Source organism: Cervus canadensis, chromosome 10 (genome assembly GCF_019320065.1).
Source record: "Cervus canadensis isolate Bull #8, Minnesota chromosome 10, ASM1932006v1, whole genome shotgun sequence".
Classification (NCBI taxonomy): Eukaryota; Metazoa; Chordata; class Mammalia; order Artiodactyla; family Cervidae; genus Cervus; species Cervus canadensis.
In genome coordinates, this window is record NC_057395.1 from 53,030,535 (window position 1) to 53,053,807 (window position 23,273).

At 61.2% G+C, this 23,273-nt stretch overlaps 2 protein-coding genes across 3 annotated transcripts; both read right to left on the minus strand.

Moving 5' to 3' along the window:
- Positions 1-569: 569 nt before the first annotated feature.
- On the minus strand, positions 570-2,291 carry TNFRSF6B (TNF receptor superfamily member 6b). The gene is made up of 3 exons (XM_043480001.1): positions 1,664-2,291; positions 1,378-1,581; positions 570-976 (listed from the first exon to the last, which is right to left on the minus strand). The coding sequence occupies exons 1-3, from the start codon at positions 2,052-2,054 to the stop codon at positions 687-689; spliced, it is 885 nt and encodes a 294-aa protein (XP_043335936.1). The 5' UTR covers positions 2,055-2,291; the 3' UTR covers positions 570-686.
- Positions 2,292-2,394: 103 nt separating this feature from the next.
- On the minus strand, positions 2,395-23,021 carry RTEL1 (regulator of telomere elongation helicase 1). Of its 2 annotated transcripts, none has more exons than XM_043479985.1 (36): positions 22,869-23,021; positions 21,904-22,164; positions 20,828-21,023; positions 20,478-20,571; positions 19,940-20,021; positions 19,681-19,741; positions 18,838-18,913; positions 18,313-18,397; positions 17,976-18,041; positions 17,183-17,336; positions 15,013-15,051; positions 14,861-14,939; positions 14,108-14,205; positions 13,648-13,703; positions 10,516-10,587; positions 10,330-10,411; positions 9,391-9,523; positions 9,151-9,264; positions 9,028-9,068; positions 8,832-8,917; positions 8,640-8,717; positions 8,211-8,288; positions 7,655-7,801; positions 7,436-7,551; positions 7,204-7,327; positions 6,969-7,116; positions 6,665-6,825; positions 6,424-6,519; positions 4,996-5,095; positions 4,669-4,809; positions 4,020-4,136; positions 3,630-3,863; positions 3,404-3,550; positions 3,163-3,279; positions 2,970-3,073; positions 2,395-2,843 (listed from the first exon to the last, which is right to left on the minus strand). In XM_043479985.1, exons 2-36 carry the CDS (start codon positions 22,003-22,005, stop codon positions 2,763-2,765), a joined length of 3,705 nt encoding a protein of 1,234 aa, XP_043335920.1. In that variant the 5' UTR covers positions 22,006-22,164; positions 22,869-23,021; the 3' UTR covers positions 2,395-2,762. The 2 variants fall into 2 exon arrangements, with proteins under 2 accessions (XP_043335920.1, XP_043335919.1); XM_043479984.1 differs by having other exon boundaries at positions 4,996-5,194.
- Positions 23,022-23,273: the final 252 nt, after the last annotated feature.

Consider the following 23,273-nt stretch of genomic DNA (forward strand, 5'->3'; position numbering starts at 1 on the left):
TGACTCACTGAGGGGATACTTTGACCTTGCCTCTCTCCCTGGGGCCCTTCCTGGAGGTCAGGCAGGAGCCTCCAGGGCTGGTGGGGGCTGCCGGGACTGGGAGTCCTAGGTTGATGAGTCAAGGCCTCATCTAAACCTGCCCCAGAAGGGAAAAGCGTCGTTTCCCAGAAAGCGAGTGGGACACACTGTCCTACCCGGAGGTCTTGGCTAGTCCCTTGCTGGGAAATCCCCTGCTGCTTTGAGGAGGGTGGAGCCTCAAAGAGGGGCAGCTTGAAGGTGACACTTCCTGGCACCTCAGGGCACATAGACTGGCGCTGACTCCTCTGACTTCGCCTTTTCCACAGTGGAGCCCTTGAACTCTGACTCGCCCTCCCTCCCTCCACACCTCCTTAATCACTCAGCGAAACTTTGAGAGAGGGGTGTCACCCGCTGTCCTCTCCCGCGACCCTACCACCCGAGCGGGTCAGTCCCAGTGGGAGGGAAGGCAGTGGACAGGGCACTGCTGCTAGGCAGCGCGCCCAGGTGTGTCCCTCCCCGGGGTGCAGAGCGCTCACGGGCAGACTGGACACTCGGTTACCAATCGGCTTTATGAAAAATAACCTTACGCTGCAGGGGCCGGTTCCGAAGTCTCCTTCGGTGCAGCACGAGGAGCTCGGATTGCAGTGAACAAATACCAGGAAGGGTGCTCACCGTGCCCGAAGGAAGTGTTCGCGGATGCTGCGCTCCAGCCCAGGCAGTCTGGCCACGCGCAGCGCCCGCAGCAGCCGTACCCCCAGCGCCCCGGGCCGCGCTTCGCGGAGCTCCGTGAGCTGCTGCCACAGCCTCCGTTGCAGTGCCGCGCGGCCCTCCCTCAGCGGCGGCGGAAGGCTCCGCGTCCCGGGATCCGCGAGCGCCTGCTGCAGCCGCTGCAGTCTCTTGAGGGAGATGTCCTGGAAAGCCACGAAGTCGACCACGGCGCGCTCACACTCCTCGGTCCCTGCGGGAATGTGGAGCGAGGAGGTACTTAGGTGCCAGCGCCCCGAGAGGACAGGACCGTGGAGGGGTCTCCGCACGCTCATGAATGGCGAGGCGAGAGCCGTGCCGGAGGGTCCGGGGCGACCGCAGGAAACGTGTCGGACAAGGAGTGTGGTTTGTGGGCTGACGCTGAGAATGGGATGCGACGCGAAGGGGGCCCGCCACGGCTCGCTGCCGTGCCCTCCCGCAAACCGTTTAAACCCTCGAAGCCCGTTTCCCAATGCCGGCGGGAAATGGCATCACCCGCCAGTGCTGAAACCCTCAGCCAGATAGTCTCCCGGCCCGCCCCCACCGCGCTTCCGGAAGCCCTTCCCAGGAACCAGTTAATAAGCCCTGAGCACCCCCACCCCGCCCCCTGCTCACCCGGCGCCCCCGGCTCCAGCGGGCCGAGCAGGAAGCTCGTGCAGTTGGTGCACAGGGCGTCGTGGAACGGAGAGCCAGGCACATTGACGGCCAGGCCCAGGGCCGTGCAGTTGCGGTGGGGCTGACACCGCTCCGAGCTCGAGCTGCTGGCGGAGAAGGTGCCCGGGGGGCACGGTTGGCACTGCGTGTTCTGGCTAGGGGTGCCTAAGGATGAGACGGGGAGGCCGCGGTCAGGAGAGCCGAGTGGTCCCTGTTCGGCGGAGGGTCCGCCCCGCCCCTCACCCACCGAGAGCGGCCACGCCGGCGCCGGGCGGGCAGGGCGCGTGCTCCAGGCAGAAGCCGGCGTGCTCGAAGAAACCGGACCGACAGCGGCAGGCGCGGTTGTGGGTGGCCCCGCACGGCCGCGCCTCCTCCTCGCGCTCCCCGCAGATAACGTTGCAGTAGCGGCAGCGCTCCAGGTAGTTCCAAAACTGCGTGTAGTGGCGCGGCGGGCACGCGCCGCACGTCGTGGGGCTGTCCCGGCCGCAAGGCCGCTGCACAAAGGTGCCTGGGGGGCACTGGTCACACACCAGCCACTCCCCCGTCTCTGCGTCCCGCCACGGGTAGGTGGGCGCGCCTGCTACCGCCCCGCGCGCCGCGAGCGCCAGCAGCAGGGCAGTCATCGGCGGAGCTCTCATGGTCTCGGTGGAGCTCCGGCGGCCTCTGGCCGCGTCCTATAAGGGTCGGTCTGGCCCCGCCCCACGGAGCCCCGCCCGCCGAGGAGGAGGGGTCGGCGACCTAGGGACCTAGGCTTTTACTCCTCCTTCCAGAGCCAGTGCCAGGGTGGTCCTGTGACGGCCCCCAGCACAAACGGCAAAGGGCAGGGCCTGATGCCGTTACCAGGCCTGGCAACTGCGGGGTGGAAGGGGCAGCGGTTTCCCCTTTGGACAAAGCATGTGGAAGGGAGACTGCCCAGATGCCCCCATCCCCCCTGGAACCCTCACCCCTCCAACCAGCCCAGGACATGCAGACACGTCCAGCAGTGCCAGCAGCTTTATTACATCTCTGTCCCTTGGTGAACAGCTGGTCCGCCGAGGGCACCCCCCTACCCCAGAAGGAGCAAGGCTCCTTTTCTTCCTATGGGGGCTCTGCCCAGAGGCTGGCATCCACTCAAGTTCTGGGCAAGCACCTTCCAGTGGACCCACCCCAAACCCCAAGATGACCTCAGGGCCTCCCACAGGGGACCCAGATCCCACTGCCATCTCAGGGTCATCACCACAGACACTGGACTGGCCTCCCTGTCAGGCAGGCTCTTTGACCCACCCCCAGCCAACAGGCAAGTGTCCAGGCAGTGCCCCACAAGGGGCAGCCTCAGGGTCCGCAGAGTGCCCAGAGGGGCTCCCTGTTCACTGGGGCTCTGGCCAGAAGACCTGCGCAAGGGTCTGCTTTCTCGTGGCAGCACGGCAGCCAGGGCACTTCCTAGAGACCTGTGGAGACAAAGGGCCGGACACACTGCCAGGAACCCCCTACCCCCAACCCTTCAGCCCCACTATGGGGGGCAACCCCTACTGTCCACAGGGTCACCACCGTGTCCACGGGGCCTGTCTACCAACCTGGAGGTGCTGTCGCCAACAGGCCTGGCAGCGGAGGAAGTCACAGGAGGGGCACTTGAAGAAGACCACGTCCTCCGCCCTGCAGCCTGCACATGCCACGCCCGCTGCAAGGGGCCTGATGTGAGCACCATGGGCCTGCTGCATCCCAGCCCCCACTCCCAACAGTCCCTATAGCTCCTCCCAGGAGACCTACCCCACTCCAACTGCGCCTGCCCTCGGGGGAAACTGAGGGGTGGGCCAGAAGCCCCTGTGTCCTCAGCCATCCTCTGCATAAGGAAGGATGAGATCTTGCTCTGGGTCTTCTTGGGGCCTAGAGACAGAATGAAGCAGGTCTGAGGGTCCCTGGCGCTTCCCTGCTGCTCACCTGCCCACCCTGCAAGGGTTGAGGGGGACTGGATGACAGGGCAGCAGGAGCACCAGACAGGAGGCCCTACCTGGACTGGGAGCTTCGCGGACAAGGTCAGAAGGCATGGCAGAGCTCCCCTCCTGGGGTCCTGGAGCCTGGGTCCCTGGGCCACTTAAGTCCACACACATCTGTCGGAAGCGCTGCTTGTGGTGTGGCCGCACAAACATGCCAAACCCTGCAGAGAGCATGGCTCAGGCCGGTTCCACTGCCAGCCCTGCTGCCTGCCCCCTCCCACCCCCACTCCAGCCACTTGCTCTGTAGCAGGGGTAGGTCCTCAGGCTTCTCGGTGGTGAGTGCAGCCACCACGGCCACCACCTTCTCAAAGTCGTCATCCTGCTTATACGTGGTCAGTGCCGTCAGAAGCTGGCTGTAGCCAGCAGCCCCCAGGGCACGGCGGGCGTCGGCCAGGTAGGCGCTCACAGTAGATGGGTGCTGCTTCTCAGCTCCAGGGGCTCTAGATCCCTTGTGCAGTGGGCAGCTGGAGTCTCCTGATGGGACAGTGACGTCTCAGTCCAGCAGCTTCCCAGGAGCTCACACCAACCTGCCCTGCTCTGGAGATCAGAGCCACAGTGGCCCCCGGCAACTCCTCCCCAGGGTCTTCCTGCTGCTCCTGACTCTAACCTGAAACCTCTTCAGATCAGTACCTGCGGGGAGTGGCCCAGAGGCCAGGTGGGGCCGGCCCTGGTTCAGCTGCTCGCAAGGGTTCAGTCGCCTGGCTGCATCCTGGGACACAGTCAGCTTGGGGTCAGACTCCTTCCTTCCTGAAGAAACAGAGACAAGCAGCTGTCCCATTGGTCCCTGAGGGCCCAGGGGTGCCCCAGGAGGGACGAGGTCTTTCCAAGGGGAGACCTGGCCTCAAACTCTTCTCAGGTCACCACAACAGCAGGGAAGGGTGGGGCTTCTTTCCTGGGGGGCAGGCACAGGGTGGGGTGTGCAAAGGGTGACTCAGGCTGGAATCTTTGATCCCAGAGCACCGTGACAACTATCCTGGGGGAAGTCTCGTCCAGAGGTGGGCACCTCCTTACACAGGGAGAGCAGCTCCTAGGCTCTGGATGTGCAGGGCCTCTCCAAGTAGAGATGGGGCAGGCGGGTCTCCAGGACTCCCCAGGCCCAGGCTCCATGAGGCCCGCGCCATGTGTGCTCCAAGGGCCCATGACCCCCAAAGTGGGGTCACCTGTCTGGACCTCAGGAACAGGGAGGCTGGGCCATGTGAGGGCCCACCTCAAGAGCCAGGCACCAACCCTCCTCTCGGACCTGGGTCTGAGGGTCCCACCCAGGCAGAGGACAGCTCACCACTGGAGTCCAGGGTCAGTTGTGCCCCCTGCCTCTGGGGATGGCCGTGCTTATGTGGGGAGCTGCAGCCTTGGCCCGTCAGTTGGAGGCAGACCTCCTCAAACTGCTGCTTGTGGTGGGGCCTCACGAACTGATAGAAGCCTGTGGGGAGGGGAGGGGTGGGGCTCTGGGCCTGCGGGTCCCTGTGGCTGCAGCCACCACTGGGGGGCCACCTGCATCTCTTCCAGGGAGCAGGTCAACCGTGGACCCTGGTAGCCCCCACCCCACAGCTGCAGCACAACCCCCAGGGCAGGACCCTCAGTGGGCAGCCTGTGCAGGCCAAGGCACCTTGGAGCAGGCTGTGCTTCTTGGGGTCCTCGGCAAAGAGGGGGCTGAGGCGAGCAACCAGGGCCTCAAGGTCATCGGAGCTCTTGTAGTCCCGCAGAGCCTGGGTGAAGGTGTCGAAGCTGGCCTGGCTCAGTGCCTGCTTCACGGCCACCATGAACAGCTTGGCCCTGCCCGTGTCCATGCTGGCTGCTGGCCCCTCCTGCACACACATGCCCAGCACCTGTCAGGTGGTGCGGACCCTTCCCACCCACAGGGACAGTGAGCTGCTGTTGGGGCTGCCGGGGAGGATTCCTGGCTGGCCTGGCCCAGCTGTGGTCACCAGGAGGAGCCAGCAGGTAACCCCCTGGTTGGCTTCAGCCGAGGTGATCAGGCCTACCGAGCACAGCGGAGGGACAGCACAGGCTCACCCTCTTGGCTGGCAGCTCCTGCTCCTCTGCAGAGCTCCCAGCACCCACGGCAGGGGCTGCTGCGGTGGGCACTCTTGGCTTAGACCGTCCGCTCACAGCAAGGGACACTTCTCAATGTGCCGTACTTCAAACATTCCTGTGCCCCACTTCTGCCGCACACCCCAGTCCTGACCCCAGACCCTCGACCAGGACCATCTAGGCTCCCAGGCTGTCCCCTAGCTCCGCCTGCAGAGTCCCAGGCTCCTGGCACCCAGGCCACCCCCTCAGTGTCAGTCCCCTGGGCACCGCCCGGCTCTTCCCAGAATCAAAGAAAATGGACAGAGGCAGTGGCATCTGGGGCTTTCCGGAGCTTCTGGGACTTAACTCAGCTGTTCTTTAACGGCTTTTATCCGAGGCAGGGAACACCACACTCCTCACACTCAGGCACGTCAGCCTGAACGCTCGTGCCAGGCCAGGGGAGACAGCCCAATTATAGGCGCCACCCCAAACCTGCCAAAGGGCTAGGCCTGGCTCCTGCCCAGCTGGGAAGACGGAAACTTCTGGGAAGGAGCCCACGGGCCTGTGTGAACTTCACCACGCTACCAAAAACAAATGCAAAATGAAAAGCCTGAATCTGACAAGTCTGTAGGGCTCCAAAGTGTGGTGGGAGTGCCCTGAGTGGGGGGCTGCCCAGGGATCCTGGGAGGAGACATGAGACTGGCAGTGAAGGGCACACAGGCCTCTGAGCTACTTCAGAGAGCTGAGTGCAGATTGAGATGTTCTCACAGTAGAATTGGGACAGGGTCAGAGCAGGCCAAGGTGGGATGGGGGTGAGTGCAGTGCATGCCACAGGTCTGTCACCCCCATCCACCCCTGCACCCACCCTCAGGCCTGCCCAGCTTCCTTCCCTGGGCCCCAGCCACTCCAGAGCCCGCCCCCCAGCAAGGACAGACAAGTCAGGCCAGTGCACCATTTGCACCATTCGGAGCCATACAGCCAGAGGCTCCCTCCAGAACCCCGCGTCTGCCAAAGGCTCACATACCGGGCTGCTGACCAGCCTGACTTTCCTCCTCCTGCCACGCTGCTCCTCCACTGGCCTCTTCTCACGAGGGCCCAACAGGGCAGAGCAGCCACAGGCCTGAAGGTGACACAGCTGTGTCCGACCCAGGCCTCAGGGCCCTAGAGCACGGACACTACTCTGAGCAGCAGGGCACCCTCAGCCCCCTTGCACGGAATCAAGGGTCAAGCCATTCATGCCCTCTCCAGCGAGCCCAGCCCCTCACCTCCTCCTCCGCAGGGAGGGCCTTGTCGCCAGGCCCCTCGACCAGCTGCTCACTGTGTTCCAGGGCGGCCAGCAGCCCTGCAGGCCTCCGCTGGGCACGGACGGGCTCCTGCTCGTACTCCACACACAGACTGCCCTCAGTATCCTTGGTGACTGGCGAGCCTGCAGGAACGCACGTGGGCAGTCAAGTCCACCAATGCTCACCAGGCACTCGGGTCATCAGTCCCAGCAGGTCACCCACCTGCTGGAGGCGGCCCGCCCTCCACCCTGTGGGCCCCACCCGGCTGTGCCACCGTCACACACACCCGTGTGTTGCTGCCTCAGGCTGGGGACATGCACGTCCAGACTCATGGCCTTCCTGGTGGGGAGGGGGCCCGGTGACACAGACACTGAGACAACGCCTTCTCCTTCGCCCAGACTTGGGGCAGCAGCCCGGGGGGCTGGCTCAGGCATCTAGACAGTCACAGAGGGTCAGGGGTCACACCCGGCCCCTCCCCGGGGTGGGCATGAGGGCTCATCCAGCTGGGGCTGGGGACTCACGGTCTTCTGGGCCACACGGAAGAACTGGGCCACGTCTCGGATGACATGGCCAAAGCTATCATACACCTTGACATGGGGGCGCACCCAGGAGGGCAGCTGGGCTCTGGTGTCTGCATGGGCAAACCTGCAGGGTGATGGGGCCTCAGTCTAGGAACCCTGCACCCCCACTGCCCACCCCTCTGGTGTCGGGGGTGGGGGCTCTGGCCCCAGAGCTCGGTGGGAGGGGCTGCACCTGTGGTCGCAGAGAAAGACGGCCCCATAGTCGTGGCGATGCCGGATCACCCGCCCGATGGCCTGGTTCACAGCCCTGGATGCCTGCTGCCGGTACCAGTCATGCCCAGAGAGGAACTGCGGGGGGGAGGGGCTCCATCACGTCAGCTGGAGCACTACCAGCCCACTCCCAGCCCTGCCCCTCACATGGCCCACAGCCCCACCCAGCCCCGCATCTCACCTGGCCCCCAGCCCCGCTCTGGGCCTTCATCTCATCCAGGAACTGCATCTTAAGAAGAACCCTGGGGTCCATGCGGGGTGGGTACGGGAGGCCTGTGACGATCACTCCACGGCCATTCATGTCTGCGAAGTCCAGCCCCTCACTAGCCTGGAGGGCAGCAGGCACGTCTGTCTCCATCAAGCCCTGGACCTTCCCTAAAGGTCCCCCTGGGTCTGAACCCTCATGGCCACACGCCCCCAGGAGAGCAGGGTGGAAGAACCCTCCAACCTTGAACCAGGCTGGATCTGGAGTCCATCGCTCCCAAGACCCCACAACCACATCCTCATTCCCAGAACCTCCTCTGTCCTTCCTGCACACTCCAGGACCCCAGGGCCCACCCCCTAGGACCAAAAGGGCCACAGCTTCCCATATCCGCTGGACCTGGGGCTTGAGGAAAGTGACCAGCCTTTCCTGCCCATGGTACAGCCCCAGGTCAAGACCCCTCAACCCCCTTGGGCACAGGGTTCAGGTGGGGAGGAAGGGCAGGCATGTGGGACCCAGTCTTCTGAGGCCTCACCTTCCCCCGGCACACAGCCAGGAAGATGGCCCCACTGGACTCGGGGGCAGCGACTCTGGCGTAGAAAGCCTCCATCACCTGGAAGGGGAGGCTCGTCAGCCCAGCCCAGCCCCTGACCCCTCCACCTCCTTGAGCAAGCCCCAGGAATCACCCTCCAAGACAAAGCACCCCAGCCTGGAGGCTGGCCAGTAGGCCCAAGCAGCTCCTTCATGGCACAGCTTCCAGGCCAACCTGGACTGACACCCAGCAACTGCTCACCGTTCCCAGAAAACACAGGGTCTGGGGCTGGGGCGGGAGGGGTGGGGTGGGGTCTGCTGCTGTCATCCCTGAGCCCAAACTTCCTAAAAGGCCAACAGGACCTCAGCCACGCAGGGCCTGAGGGTGGCCTGAGTCCAGGGCAGCCTGGGGTGGGGGGCCTGGGACCCGGACCTCTGAGAAGCCTCCTTTGCTCCTTGGTTCCACGAACAGGGGCTTCCGGACCTCCAGCTTCCTGGCGAAGTCATGGGCCTATGGGAGGAGACTTCTCAAGACAAGGTGCACGCCCGGCCCTCCTGTAGACTCTTGGCTGTTTGGGCTCCCCCTCCACACCCCGTCCCAGAGAACACTGGAGGGAGGACGCACCCGCCAGAACTCCAGGCTTTTCTCCATGACCGGGTAGGAAGGGAAGAAGACCAGGAGCCCGTGCGGGACCACGCGGGAGATGTTGCCTGTAAGTGCCGTGGCCTGGGTCAGCGGGAGAGGTGTCCACAGAGCCCCTCCACCCACCCCGCTAGAAGACCAGGCAGGACGGGAGTTGGGGGGGCACCCGGGCACTCACTCAGCACCTTCCCCAGGGAAGACAGGCACTCATCAGAAAACCTGCAGAGAACCAGGGGGCTGCTGCCATGAGGGGCCGGCACTCACTGCCCGCCTTGCCCAGCTGGCCCACCAGGCCCCCTACCGTCTGTCGAAGGCAGAGCTCAGCTGGGCTCCATCAGGGCCTTTGGGGATGACCCCCACCCAGATCTGGTGCTGGTTGATAACGTGGGGATTCTCCAGGCAGACTGGGAAAGGGCTGGAGGGAGGCAGGGGGTGGCCCCTGTGAAATCCTGAACCCCAGCACCCTGCGGCCCAAGGCAGGGGGCTGGCTTCAGGATGTGCCACACCCTTCCCACCCCTCTCCGGGGGCACAAGCCCTTACATCTGCATCTCCATGCTGAAGGAGGCCACGGGGGCCAGTGTGCCGCTGGTGAGGATGAGGGTGCGGACGCCCTGGCGGACCAGCTCACGCATGCTGTGCCCCGGGCTGAAGCACCAGTAGCTCAGCACCTTTCCTGCAGGGGGTGCACATGAGGCCCGGCCACCAGCCACACAGCGACCAGCCTCCCTGACCAGTGGCGCTGGGCCCTGAGGCCCGGGTGTACAAGTCTGCCCAGGGGCCTGCCTGAGTCAGGAGCTGAGCCTGGGGCTGAGTGCTTCCTCGGGAGCCCAGGAACAGCAAGCACACCGGAGAAGCCCCTCAGCACCCCGGGGTCAGAGGAGGAGGGCCCTGAGGTCACTTCCAGAAAGATCAGCCCACTCCAACCCCAGAGGTCCCTGTGGCTCAGGGTGTGAAGAGCTAGTCCCCTCCGTACACACCGGGTAGGACTGCAGAAAAGGGAGGGGCGCGGGCCCACAGCCCCAGGAGGCAGCAAGCCAGTACAGACGCCTGTGGGACAGACATGCCTGCCTGCCCTCCATGCTCCACAAACCGAGATGGAAACAGCAAACGCGGATGCTGGCACTGCGACTCTGGGGTCACAGCCACATCACAGGCCAGCAGTGACACTTCCAGAAGTGAACCAGAGAAGGCTCTTTCAACCTTTAGGATGGGACCTGCCCTCAGTGAGGAGGATGGAGGCGGACCCAGGCCCATACTGTCCTGGGTGAGTCTGCCCCAGCAATGACAGGAGTGACCATGGAGGATGCAGGGGACCAGAAGCCCAGCCTTGGGGCACTCTGGCTTCTCTGTTCAGACTCTCAGAAGACAGGTGGATGGCACCTAGATAAGGCTGGACTGACAGGCGGCCAGGAGCCCACAGCTGGACAAGGCGCCACCCCAGTTCAGGGGGAGCGTGTCCCTGCCCCTGAGGAGCTGTACCTGGCTTTCTGGCCGCTGTGGTGTTCCAGACGTCTGATCGCTGAGCTGTCCTCCGGTGACCTGCATCCAGGTGGATGTGCACCTGGAGGGGCGGAGTGGACAGGTGTCCCAAGAGTTGTCAAGTATCCCAGGAGTGCACATGTATCCCAGGCCCCGCTCAGGAGCCCATCCTGGAGGCAGCCCCACCTTGTAGGACTGAGACGCCAGCCCCACCATGGGACCAGGGTCACCTTCGGCAGAGTCCACGCTGAACACAATCTGGAAGGCAGAGATGAGGGATGAGGTAAGCAGGACACACCCGAGACTGCCTCTCCTGACATGCTGCTCCCACGCAGGAGAGACAGGCACTTAGGACATGGTCATCACCCACCACTGCCTCCAAGCCAACAGGCTGAGGGGAGAGAGCTGCCCCATGCGACACAGCAGTCCTGCTGGCCCCTCCTCGGCAGCCAGTCCGCACCTCTCATGGGCACCAGGCCCAGGTCAGCAGCTCGTCTCTCCCTCTCCCCCAGGGCTGGCTCAGGGCCAGGGCAAAGGACCTCAGTTTACTCAGAGAACTAAAAGGATGAAATTAATCCCTAAGTAAAACAAGTAGAATTATACTCTTGTGAATGCAACAAGCCAAGAAAAAACAACAGGAGGGATAAACATTGGGACAGAGAGTACAAAACACTAAACATTACAAACAACATGACTGTCCACTTAGAAAACCCAGGAAACAGAATGACAAACATTTAGAGTGAAAAGAAAACTTAGTGAGACAGCTTCACACAAGACCAACAGATACAATTCAATAGGTTTCTCATACACAAGCACCGGTGCATTAAAAAGATCCCTTTCTCAACAGCAACAGAAAGTATTTAACACTGGAAATATTTAAGACACAGATGTCACTTCCTCCAGAAGAGACGGTACAGCCACCCTGGAGAGCAGAGACCGAGCCTCGGGAAGCCCGCTGGACATCACAGAGCCCCGGCTGGCCCCCAAACAGGCCACAGGTCCAGGAGTCATGGCCGAGGCTCAAAAGGCTCTCACAGAAAAGGAACAAGCCGACGGACACCCAGCCGGCACAGACAAGGCCAAGACACGTGTAGAAGGAACAGCGCGTTCCATAGCCTCGCACTCCCAGGGGCCTCACGCCGGGCTGGACACTGACCACAGAACCTCGACTTCTACCCGGTACCTAGGAGAACAGGAGACTAGCACCACCAGCAGCTGGAGGCAGAAGCTTTATCCACCACTCCTTCCTACAAATGGATCAGTACCCTGTTCGCGGCAAACTCCTACAGGGCCCAGGGGACGTGGGCCCCGGGCCAAGAGGAGCAGCAGGCACCCTGCGACCCTATATGAGACCCCAGAAGCATGGCTCGTGGGCACAGTGCAGCCTGTGAGGAGTAAGCGCCAAGGGCAAGAGGAGCTTTAAGAAGCTTTTCCATCATCCAGATGGCAAAACACCTGGCCTAGTAATTTACCGAAGTATCTGCCTGTAAGGACAGGTCCTCACACACGACTCCATCCCAGAGCGGAGGCCACGCTGGCAGGTAAGGCCACTCTGGGGCCATGGCTTTCTTTGCAAACCCATGCCGTGGCCCCAGAGCAGCTCCTATACTTCAAGGGATGGGAGAAGTTTGAGACCACAGAGCCATCGCCCTGTGCTGAGTGACGCAGACACGGGTGGGTGGGGGAGAGCCAGGTGTGTCTCCCTCCTGGCTGGGCTCCGGCGCCAGCCCGCCGGCAGCTTGGCACTCCACCCTGGGGGCTCTGTCCTGTCTGTGAGGCAGGAAAGGGGCTGGAAAGGCAGTCAGGCTCACAGAGGAGGACACTCTAGCGTGTGGTCCTTCAGGCCTGGGCTCTGCCTGCTTCCTCATGGCACTTCCGTGCCAGGGTAGCGGGCGTCCAAGGCCTCCACCATCCATGCGGTGACTCATCATGCCTGCTGGGTCTCTGGGGAGTCCCAAGTCCTGACTACAGGGCCCTGGCTATGCCCTTCCAAGTGGATCCTCCCTCGTGGCACTCTCTGCCCACCCCTCCTGCCCCTCCTTGCAGGGCCCTGGGTTCCAGGCCTGTGCAGCCCCACCCCTCCCCGGATACCCATTTATGGAGCGGGTTCCTCCCTGCCCCAGACTCTCTGGAGCCCAAACACCACTAAGCCCGTGGCTTTGGAATCTCCTTTGGCAGCTGCTCTAAGTGGCCCCCGCGGGTGACTCAGCGTCCTCTGCTGCCTGTAGGCCATTCTCTTTTGCTGGCATGTCCTGTCCCCTCCAGCTGGAGGAAGTGTGACCCGGCAGTTACTCATCTTACATCCCAATATAACGAGCACCTGTGGGTGTGGCCAGGGGGCCCGCGGATGCCACCCATGCAGTGGAGTGGAAGAGGGCCTGCGGTCTTGGAAACAGCAAGGGCTGGGGAGGGGGACATGGTGGGGTAACAGTGAGAGGTGCTGCTGGGCAGGTGACCCACTGAGCCCATACGCAGCCAGGGACCCCCCCCCACCGTGACCCCTTGCGGCCTGGGCAGCCACACACATGCCACACAGGGCCTCTGGTGCCCATGTCCCAAAGAGCAATGGCCAGGGAGCGGCCTCTGCTGAAAGGCCCAGCGAGGAGGAACAAAGGCCCTGAGCTACCCAGCTAACAGAAGACAGGCCCCAGCTTGTCCACTTGAGTGGAGGAAGTGCCTCCACCGAGCCCGAGGAGAATGGCACATCAGGGGCAGGAGGTGGGAACACCAGTGACCCAGAGGCACGTGACATCCCCTGGCCTAGGGAAGGTGGGGTCTGCACGTGGCCAAGAGGGCCTCGGCTGCCGCACCTCCAAGAAGATCCCAAAGTCCAGAGAGAGGCTGGCCTGGCCCAGGGATGTGCAACCCACCACTGATCCCAACACGGGCCCTAGGCCCCACCAGTGCTCACAGGCGTCACCTGGACACACTCACCCCATCCATGTCTGGACACCCTCTGGGTGAGGCTGGCCCAGCAACAACAGGGGACAGTATCTGTGCCCCTCTCCCCCCCACTCTGGGATCCACTTATCATTAACTTTCCTCTGAAGAGCTGTGTCAGCAAGAAATGAGAAGAGCCAACAGCTGGCTAGGCCTGTCCGAAAATCTGAGGGACCCGCTGTTCGCCTGATCCCATCCTGACGGCCTGAAGCGGGTGCCTAGAGTGAGAGGAACCCTGCTTTGCCGGGCTGACCTGAAGCATGTGCTGGGGCAGCTGGCCCTTCCGCTGGTCTAGCACCACCAGAGGCCCACAGAAGAAAGCCCCCACCTTCCATCGGGGAGAAGAGGCGCCACCTGCTGGCGGCAGTCAGTCCCTACCTGGATGATGTCCGCCAGCTTCTGCAGGCCCGCCGTGTTGGTGAACAGCCCGGCACCTGGGGGGGCAGTGGTGAACGCAAGGGGCATGCCCTCAGAAGACAGTTCTCCCTTCTTCCCAGGGGGTCTCCTCTGGGTCAGCAGGACAAGCACAGAGGCTGCTGGGGTTGCCCAGGGGCCAAGAGCACAGCAAGGCTGGGCGCCCACAGGGAGACCAATGGGGAGTGGTCCTGGGGAACCCTCTGGGTGGAAACAGCACGGAGGTTTGGAGGAGAGAGTGGGGGGGGGCCCACGGTTCACTGGCCACCCAGCCCCTCAATGCTCTTTCCTGAAAGGGGCTGACCAGGAAGACTGCTCTTTATGGAACATATGCCATCAGACACGTTAAGGACTCAGCCTCCCAATCAGAAAGCAGTCAGTGGGCCAGAGGAAGGGGTGGCCCCAGTGTGTGGCTGGGACTCACGTCCTGCCAGGTGTTGGATGAGCTGGTCCAGGGAGTCAAGGATGCAGCCCTTTGTCTGAAACGTGATCTGGGCCTCAGCAAACAGCTCGAAGATGTAGCTACGAGAAAGAGGTGGCTTGGCTGCACTTTGGGAACCTGACAGCCATTAAGGCATTTTAAGTTTCCTTCACTTGCAAACAAGCTCTGAGCCTCCAGGGAGGCCCAAAGCTGGAGGGGAGTGGACTCTCCCCTCAAAAGCCCCCGTGGGGAGGAAAGCAGTCGGCCTAAGACCTGCATACCCAGAGAAAGACCTGGGTTTGGGGCTCAGGCCTCACATGGAGGCCTCTCTGGAGTGGAGGCTCTGGGCAGGGCATCCAGGGAGCAGTTCTGGAAAAAGAGTCGGGAGGAGGTAGGTAGTGGAAACTGCTGAGGAAACCTGCGAATGCGCAAGCCTAGGAGACGCCTGGGCCATGTGGGGAGCAACTGGGCCCTTAGAGGGTCTCAGCACAGCAGAGCAGGAGGAGCTCAGGGCCCGCATCCCAGCACAGCTGGCAGCACGCAAGGAGTTACACCTGCTCTTCCTCCCAACAGAAGGCGGCGCTTCATTCTAAAAGACAACCGCAGACAGAGGGCTGGACCAGAGAAGCGAGTGGTCCCAACTTTCTCAAGGACCAAACTAGATGCTGGCAGCCACTCCAGGGCCTCCGGGATGGGGAGACTCCCTGCATTGTGACCCAAGACCTTCCCCGCACACCCACCCACTCCGGCCCTCACCTCCCAGGTTTGGTGACACCGCTGTCGCCTCCAGGCAGCTCCACAGCATCGATGGCCCCCTCCAGGCGAAGCAGAATCACTGTGGCGGGAGGGGGCTATCAGGTTGGGGCTGTGGGGGTCCAGGGCACAGGCAGGAGAAGAGAGGCACTTACTCTTCAGCTTGGCGAGGTCTTCCAGCTCCAAGTTCAGCTCTGGGGAGGGAAAAGCGTACATGCACAAACCTACCTACTTCCAGCTCCACCGGCTGCCCTAAGGAACTTGGATGCTGCATGGAGGGCAGGATGCCACAGAAGAGAGATGGCCCTGAAACCCACGCTGTCCCAACTGGACAGGAAGCAGCAGCCTGAGCTGGGTGGGGGCAAGGGGTCACCTTCGGAGGGACCCAGGGACACACACCAATCACGGCTCTGATCTGCATTTCCCTGACGACCAATGGGCTCCATTTTTCATGAGCATATTGACCATCTGTGTCTGTTTATATCTTCTGCCCACTTTTTAACTGGGTTGGGTGGTCTTTTTGTTGAGTTTCCTCCATACTTTAGATACAAACCCTTCATCAGATATATTGTTTGCAAAAAATTCCTCCTGTTCTGTGAAATATCTTTGTTTTCTTTTTTATTTATTTTTGTGCTGTGCTGTGTCTTTGTTGCTCGTGGGTTTTTTCTAGTTGTGGCGAGCAGGAGCTACTCTTTATTGACTATGTCAGCTCTGAGGCAAAGGGACTTGGAGGCACCATGATGCTGAGACCTGGAGATGGGGAGATCACCCTGGATTGTCTGGGGACCCTAAGCAGGATGGCAGGTCGTCAAAGGGTCAAAGAAGATGGGGCACTGCCCCGAGAAGCTGGGAAAGGCCAGGAGACGGAACCTCCTCTACAGCCTCCAGTGGAGCCGGTGCTGAAGACCCTCCTGGGCTTCTGGGGGCCGTGAAAGAACACATGTGCCGCTTCAAGCCACATCTGGGTATTTCCTTTAGCAGCACTGGGAAATGAACACAGCTGTGACGTGTGCTATCACGTTACAAGATTCAATTATCTTATGTTCAAAATGGCTATTTAAGTTAACATGTTCTGGATTGAATTGTGCCCTCCAGAAAGTTATGTTCAAATCCTAAACTCTGATCCCTGTGAATGTGACCTTATCTGCAGACACAGTTAGGATGAGGTCCCAGTGGACTGGGCTGGGCCTTCATCTAGTGACTGATGTCCCAAGGAGGGAGGACACGGTGTGAAGATGGAGCCAGACTGCAGTGGCGTGTCTACAAGCCCAGGTCTGCCAGCAGCTACCACAGCTGGGGCACATGCCCCAGGAATCACAGAAGGAACCGCCTGGCTGACACCTGACCCCAGCACTGCCTGGGTACAGTACTTCGTTAGGGCAGGCCTGGGAAACTGACACATAACATGGGGAAACACAGAATAGTTTTTCGTTTAGTTCCTTAGATTCCACCTCTAACCCAATAACATTCTGTAGATGTAACTCACAAAAACAAAGCTTAGTAAATTTCCAGAACTGAAAGTTTAAGAACATTAAGGGTCCTAAAGCTGACATGTCTGAGAACTTCTGTGTTAAACACATAAAGCCATTTACAAACCCGCTCTCCCCCCAACACAGCCTGTGAGCGTGACAAGAAAGGACCCGAGACCCTCACAGAGTGGGGCAGAAGCAGGCAGCCTGGTGGGAGAAGGGGCCTCTGCTCCCTCCGGAGTCTGTCCACATGTCCCAGTCCCTTGTAGGGACTTGGGAAGCAAGGGCTATTCACACCCTGCTGCAGCTTGTGTGAGGACACAGCGGGATGTGGAAGATGCCCACAGGGCAGGCGTGAATGCAACAAACCCACAACAACTCAACAGCGAAACGCTTGCTACCAAGTGGTCCGGGTGAGCAAAACGTGGATCACTAACTACCAAAGGTCGTGCAGAATCCATGCACATACTAACCACACACACTAACCGTGTACACACACTAATCTCGTCCACCAAGACCCCTACACACACCCTGATCACTGCTGAGACAGAAAAAGGGGGTGAGGGCTCAGAGAAGAGGACATTTCATGTGCACAATGCTCCCAGGTTGTTACTGAACATCCCTATAGCTAACACCCCTGGTTTTCATGTCTACACAGAAGTAGATCCATACCCCAGGAAGATGGTAGCAAGGACTTGAGAAAGTGCTGACTCGTTGGGCTACCCACCCCCTAGTCTGTGAAGCTGAGAAGCTACTTACACAGAATGACAAACTGATGTTTCCAGAAGCCGAATGGAAAGAAGGGAGCTGGGCAGACTGGCCCCCGTCCCACTTGTGGTCCCCACTGCGAGCTCACCTGACCCAGCGGAGTCTGCACTGAACTCCGGGTGGAGATCAGCCTGCTGCGCCACCTTGGTCCGCTCCTCCAACACCTGGTCAATCACGTCCAGCCCCGAGGCCACATCGTGGGGCGTCAAGTCGAAGGATGCAGCCTCCTCGCACATCTTCTCCTGTGAGCCCAAGTCCACTTGTCATGGGGCTCCAGGAGACAGATGTGGGGCGGGGGGCAGAGGGAAGAGGAAGTGAGAGCTCCCCCAAGCCCCACCCTGTGATCTCAAGGCCAGCTCTCAAACTGGCCCAGAGGTGGACGTCTGGTCCAGACAGTATTGAAAAACTATTTTGAGTTGCCATTATTAATAAATTTCCCATTAAACTGTGGCTTCTACCTACTCTCGAGTCAAAACCAGCCCACTGGGCCCACTGCCCACATGGCAACAACTGCTTGGACTCAAGTGGGGCTGAGGGTGACCACCTCTGTCCCAGGGTGCCAGGCTCCCCAAGTGGTCTTCCTCCAGCACCCCAGTCAAGGCCCACCACTCCTGGAGACACGGTCCCTGGGCCCTGGCAGAGGCCACAGAACAGGTGGGGCGGAGCAAGCAGGTGACGGAGGCAGCCAACAGGGACAAAGGGAAGAGAAGGAAGAGATGGCACGAGGAGTCTGGGGTCTTGTGTGGAAATGGTGGGCACAGGCTGGAAGCCCACCTTGCCCAAGTTTGCTTGGTCCTGACAGTGGGGCACAGGGGTCTGGACAGGATGGCCCAGCTGTTCTGTGTTAGGAAGGCAATGTCAGGAGGCCCCCAGACACTCACCACATTGTGAGCTTCATCAAAGATCACGACCGTCCCCTTCAGGTCAATGCTGTGTGCACGACGACTCTACAGCAAGAGGTGGGATGCAGGGCTGGGGCTGATGTGCCCGGGCTGCCGGTGGTGTCCAGTGGGAGGACATGGACCCCGGGCAGTCCCTCACTCCCGCCACCCACCCAGCTGTGCTGATGAGGGAGGCTGGTCCCCCGGCACCAGCCTGTGGCTCCCAGCGAGCGTCTAATACTGGAACCAGAACCAGTAAGGGCTTCTTCGCTGGCACCTCTGAGCCTGGGACCTTCTTGCCATCAGGCACTGTCAGCTGCACAGGCTGAGGCCTCACCTTGGCATCCAACAGGTAGTTGTAGGGCATGAAGATTATGTCCGCCTGCTGCTTCAGGTTCCGAGACAGGTAGTAGGGGCACAGCCTGGAGATGAGGAGGCGCTGGAGCACTGCACGGGCAGGGAGGCTTGCCACCCCTCATACATCCGTCCTCAACCGTGTGAGTGGACCACTTACTCGTGTAAAATCTACAAAAGCCCCAGGCCCACTCCTGGGCAGGTGGATGAGGTGGGAGGAAAGGGGACAGCGGGCCTGTGCCCCCACGACCAGAGCCCTGAATCCCTGAGGTCGCAGCAGATGTCGGGGGTGGGGGGCACATCAGGTGGAAGACAAGCTCAATGCCTGGGGAGTAGAGGGGGGCTGGGGGCCAGGAAGAAGGGCCTCACTTCTCACTTCACAGTCCTCACAATTGCCACATACTGTCATACCGAACAACGTTAGTTTCGTGATTTCAAAAGGAAAGAAACGGATGTGCCTCTGCACGTGGAGGAAGCCCAGCCTGGGGCGGCCGAGAGCAGAGCTTACTTGTGCTTGGTCCCGTTCCTCACCAAGTCCTCGATGTCCAGGATGGGGCTGGCCAGCTCCTGCTCCAGGCTCTTCTCTGGGGACACGCGTGGGAGTGAACACAGGCTCTCAGGCCCACTGAGTCCCCCTGGACCACAGGGGTCACCCGGGATGGAATGGTTCCAGGCAACCCCCAGGGAGGGCACCAAGCCTCAAGCAAGTCCCGAGGGAGCCCTGCTCTGTGCTTTAGAAGGCAGCCCCACGCTGAGGCTGAGCACCAACAGGAGATCCGGGGGAGGAGGCCGAGGGCAGTGGGAGCGGGCCTGGGGCAGTGCCGGGGTCTGCAGCCCAGGGACCAGCAGGCACCAGCTCCGAGGGTGCCTCCTCTGTAGGCCAAAAGCTCCCCCCAGCTCCCAACCCCACCCTGGCCTCCTGGCCCCTCCCCTCCTCAAGGTTCTTCCAGGTGAGGTGAGGGATGCTGCAGGTGAGGGCTGGTCCAGCAGAGGAGCAAGCTGACCCACAAACTGCTGTGGAAGGCGGCTGAGACCCCAAGAGAAATGCTCTCCAGAGACCCAGTACCTAGCCTGTCCTGGGGGCTGCTCACACTGGCATTCCTACCTGGCAGGCACCTCAATTCCAGACTCCTAGAAGGGAGAGTTTAGGCCTGGGGAGCCTCCCCTACTGGGCATGGCGGGGACCCTCCCGAAAAGCCCAGTCTCTCAGCCCGTGTGAGCTCCTTCGCCAAAGTCACGGAAGAGCCCAAGTGCCCCTGCACATAGGAGGCCGCCGAGCTCGATCCTCAGAGGCACCCACACTCCACACCCTGCAGCATGCGCACTGAAGGGCCGCCACGAGCCCTCTCACCTTCCACGTTGTTGTAGAAGTGACAGGAACGACTTGCCACCTTCCTGCGGCACAAGTGGACCTGGGGGAACATGAGGTCTGGGTTTGTGTGACAACTGCACCCTGCCCTCCACTTGCCACCAGTCAGGCACCCCACCAGTTCTTCACCCTGCTCCCCTACCCCCTCTCCCAGGGGCAGAGCTGAGGTCCTGAAGCCCGGGCAGCCCCCACAAAGCAGCAGCAGCAGAACCACAGAAGACAGGCAGGGACAGGAACGCACCTGCATATGGTTACTCTCCTGCTTCTTCACCTCAGGGTGGATACACAGCTGCTCCCGGGAGCCCAGCACACACACTCGGGGCCTGGCAGAAGAGAGGGCGGGGGCCCAAGTATCAGAGGGCGGGGGCCCCAGTGCCATCCAGCGGCAAGAGCCGTGAATTGTACTGGGAAGCTTGGCTCACTCACCCAGGCAACCAGAGGGGGCAGGCAGGGCAGAAATCTGCCCCGGGACTGAGAGGGGCTTTCCCTGCAGCTTAGCCCAGCCTGAGTCAGGGTCCAGGGTGAGTGAGGAGGTGAGGCTGAGAAATGAGGGCAGGCCTCTGGAAGGCCCCTCCACCTCCACGTTCCTCTCATGGGAGACTGGAAGAAGGGGACACAGCCCCTCTTGCAGGAAGCGCAGGGAGCTCTGACACAGGGCCTCACCTCTGCTGCCCCACCCACGCCTACAGCTGACATCCTGATGGCCACAAGGAGCTCAGGGTTCTAGCCCAGTAAAGGTGTCCCAGGGTGGAGTCCTGGCAGACCACCCCCCGACCCACCGGTAGGAAGTGTTTCGGAGCTCGCTGATGACCTGCGTGAGCTGCGAGTGAGTCCTGGAGGCATAGATGATCTTCGGGATGTCCGTGTAGCAGGCTGCCCAGCACAAGGAAGGACAGGTCACGGCTACAGGCACTCAGCTAAGTCCAACCACAGACAGCTAAGCATCAGGTGCCTGAACTCATGACCAGGAAGCAGAGCAGTGGGTCTCTGCAGTGGGTCTCATTTTTCTGTAAGGCTCTGACCCTAGGTTTACAGCTAGGACGATGAGAAATGGCGTGGCACCTACAAACCCCCCTTCCTTCCCCACCTCCCTGCCAGGAGGCCAGGAGTGGGGCGGAGGAAGCATCACCTGGGACATCTCCTTCCGGGATGGCGTTCCCCCAGGACGCCAAGGTGCGGTCGGGGAAGAGCTCCCCTGACGCCCTCTCGGCGATCCTGCGGGCAGAGACCGCATCTCGAAGGTGCTCTCGCCAGGCCAGCGTGCTGCAGAGAAGGCACAGTGTCTTCCCCGTGCCTGTGGGGCTCTCCAGAATGCCGTTCACTTTCTGAATGGGGTGGGGAACAGGGTCAGCGGGGAGCAGGGGGCAGGCACCGCAGGCCACACAGCCCACCTGAGACCAGCCCAGCAGCCAGCAGGGGGCATAAAATTCCACAGGACCTTTCCACTCCCAAACCAAAAGCTGGAGGTTAGGTCAGTACACGTTAGCAAACAATTTGCAGAGCATTACCCCAAACACCACAGTATCTTCTAACATGCTATAAATAGGAAGATGACTAATTAGGTGTCAAGCCTCAAAATAGGAGTTCCATTCTATAATTCTGGATCCAAGCATTTACACGATCTTGATGAGATCTGATGGCCTACATAGCTCTCAGCTGGGAGCCTGAGTGGGGAGCCTGGGCAGACATGACGTGCCCAGATGCAGATGCAGCCCTCGAGGGCTGGGGGCTTGGGCAGAGACAAAAGGGCATGCCCAGAAACCCAGCAGGATGCTAGCTGCACCCCATGAGGTTTAATGACCTCCCCAGATGAGGGCTGGGTACCAGCTGCCCCTCTGTGTGGAAATACATCCTTCAGATTCTCAGATGGCTGGCTGCTCCTCATCACTGGGCCTCAGTTCACACACCACCTTCTCAGTGAGGTCCCCCAGGTGCTCTTAAGCCTACCACCTTATGCCTTTCTTCACAGCACTCATCACCACCCAGAATTACCTTTTTTTGATTTATTTGTTAAGCATCTCTCCTACCCCAGTTAAAACATGAGCCCTATTTATGGCTAAGGCCCACATCCATAAGGGCAGCATTACAAGTAGGACCTGGCCAGAGTTAACAGGAAGGTGCATGTACTGATGCGTTAGGTCTTTGCAGAGACTCTACCCACGCTGACCCATCCCCAGGTACAAGCCCCTCAGTCTGCAGCCTCACCTTCTGCAGACACTCCAAAACCTTGCTCATGTACTCCTCTTGGCATTTGTATGGCTGGAAAGGGAAGTCCACTGTCACACCATTCAGGGTTATCTTGGGCATACTGGTCTACTCTTGGGGGGACACAGAGGTTGGCTGAAGTACAGGCTGTGTGGGTCTGCGAGACAAAACCCCCTCTGAACATCTCAGAGTCTCAGCGGCTCCAGGCAAGTGATGCCAGCCTGCACTGCGGGGACACGGCGCCTCTCTCCACGCGAGATCCTACAGCAGAGACGGAAATGACAACAAGCCTGTGTCTAGCGAGCTTTTCCCGAGTGCCAGGCCACTTCATCAGTTCAGGCAGGCAGTGCCTCCGGCGGACAGGTCCAAAGGCGAGCCTGTGACATCCCATCACAAGGGGTTCGGAGAGGTGTCGTCCCTGCCCTGTTCTCCCACCCCACACAGCTCCACCGAGCTCCTGGAGACGCAACAGAAGAGATGCAGGTGCAGTTCCACGTGCTCCACCCGCAATAACACTGTACTGACCTCCCCCAGTATCCAGCAGCGCCTCCCCCCCACCCCCACAGCCTGGGCGGCTTGGAACCTCCCACCCCGGCGGCTCCCACCCTCGGTTCTCTGGGCCATCTCCATCCCTCCCAGGCGGGCAGCGAAAGAACACGTGTGCTGCTCTGACCTGGGACGCAAATCCGTGCGGCGCCCAGCAAACCACCCGGCCTCCCGAGGCCTGGTTTCGCCTAGACACTGGAACTAACTGCCCGCGCTCCAAAACCCCGCCCGGCTGCCCTTCCCGCCGGCCCGGCCCACTCCGCGAGCGTAGAGCTGGGCACTACGCGCCCCACAATCCAGCGCGGCAGAATCGCCAGCGCGCGACCTGAGGGCGGCGCGGGGCCTGTCGGGAGTTGCAGTGCCGGAAGTCGCTGCTGGAGCACAGGTTCCAGTGCCCGGGTCTCCGAGGGGAGCCTTACACGAGCGGGGTCCCCAGGACTTCGCCCCAGGCTGGCTCACACACCACCACCGTGTCCGCAGCCGGCAGCCAGTCTGAGTACACGGGCTTAGGCGCGCCGTCTTCCCTGAACTCTCTGCACTTCCGCCGCCATTCCCAGTCCTTGGGCAGTGTTCCGGCCGGAAACTGCTCCCCTGAGGGTGCGCGCGCTGCTCGCGCGTCGCGGGCCAGGTCCCACCAGCCCCTTCCGTTGACCCTGAGCCCAGGACCCGCCCCTTCTCGCCCGGGGGCCCGAACCTAGGATCCCGCACGGCTCCTTCCTCAAAATCATCCCCACCGGGGCCTCCGTTACACTTCCCGCCTGGCCTGGGCCAAGTCCTCTCAAACAACTGCCCAGACAACTGTACAAACCTTCTGACACGTTTCC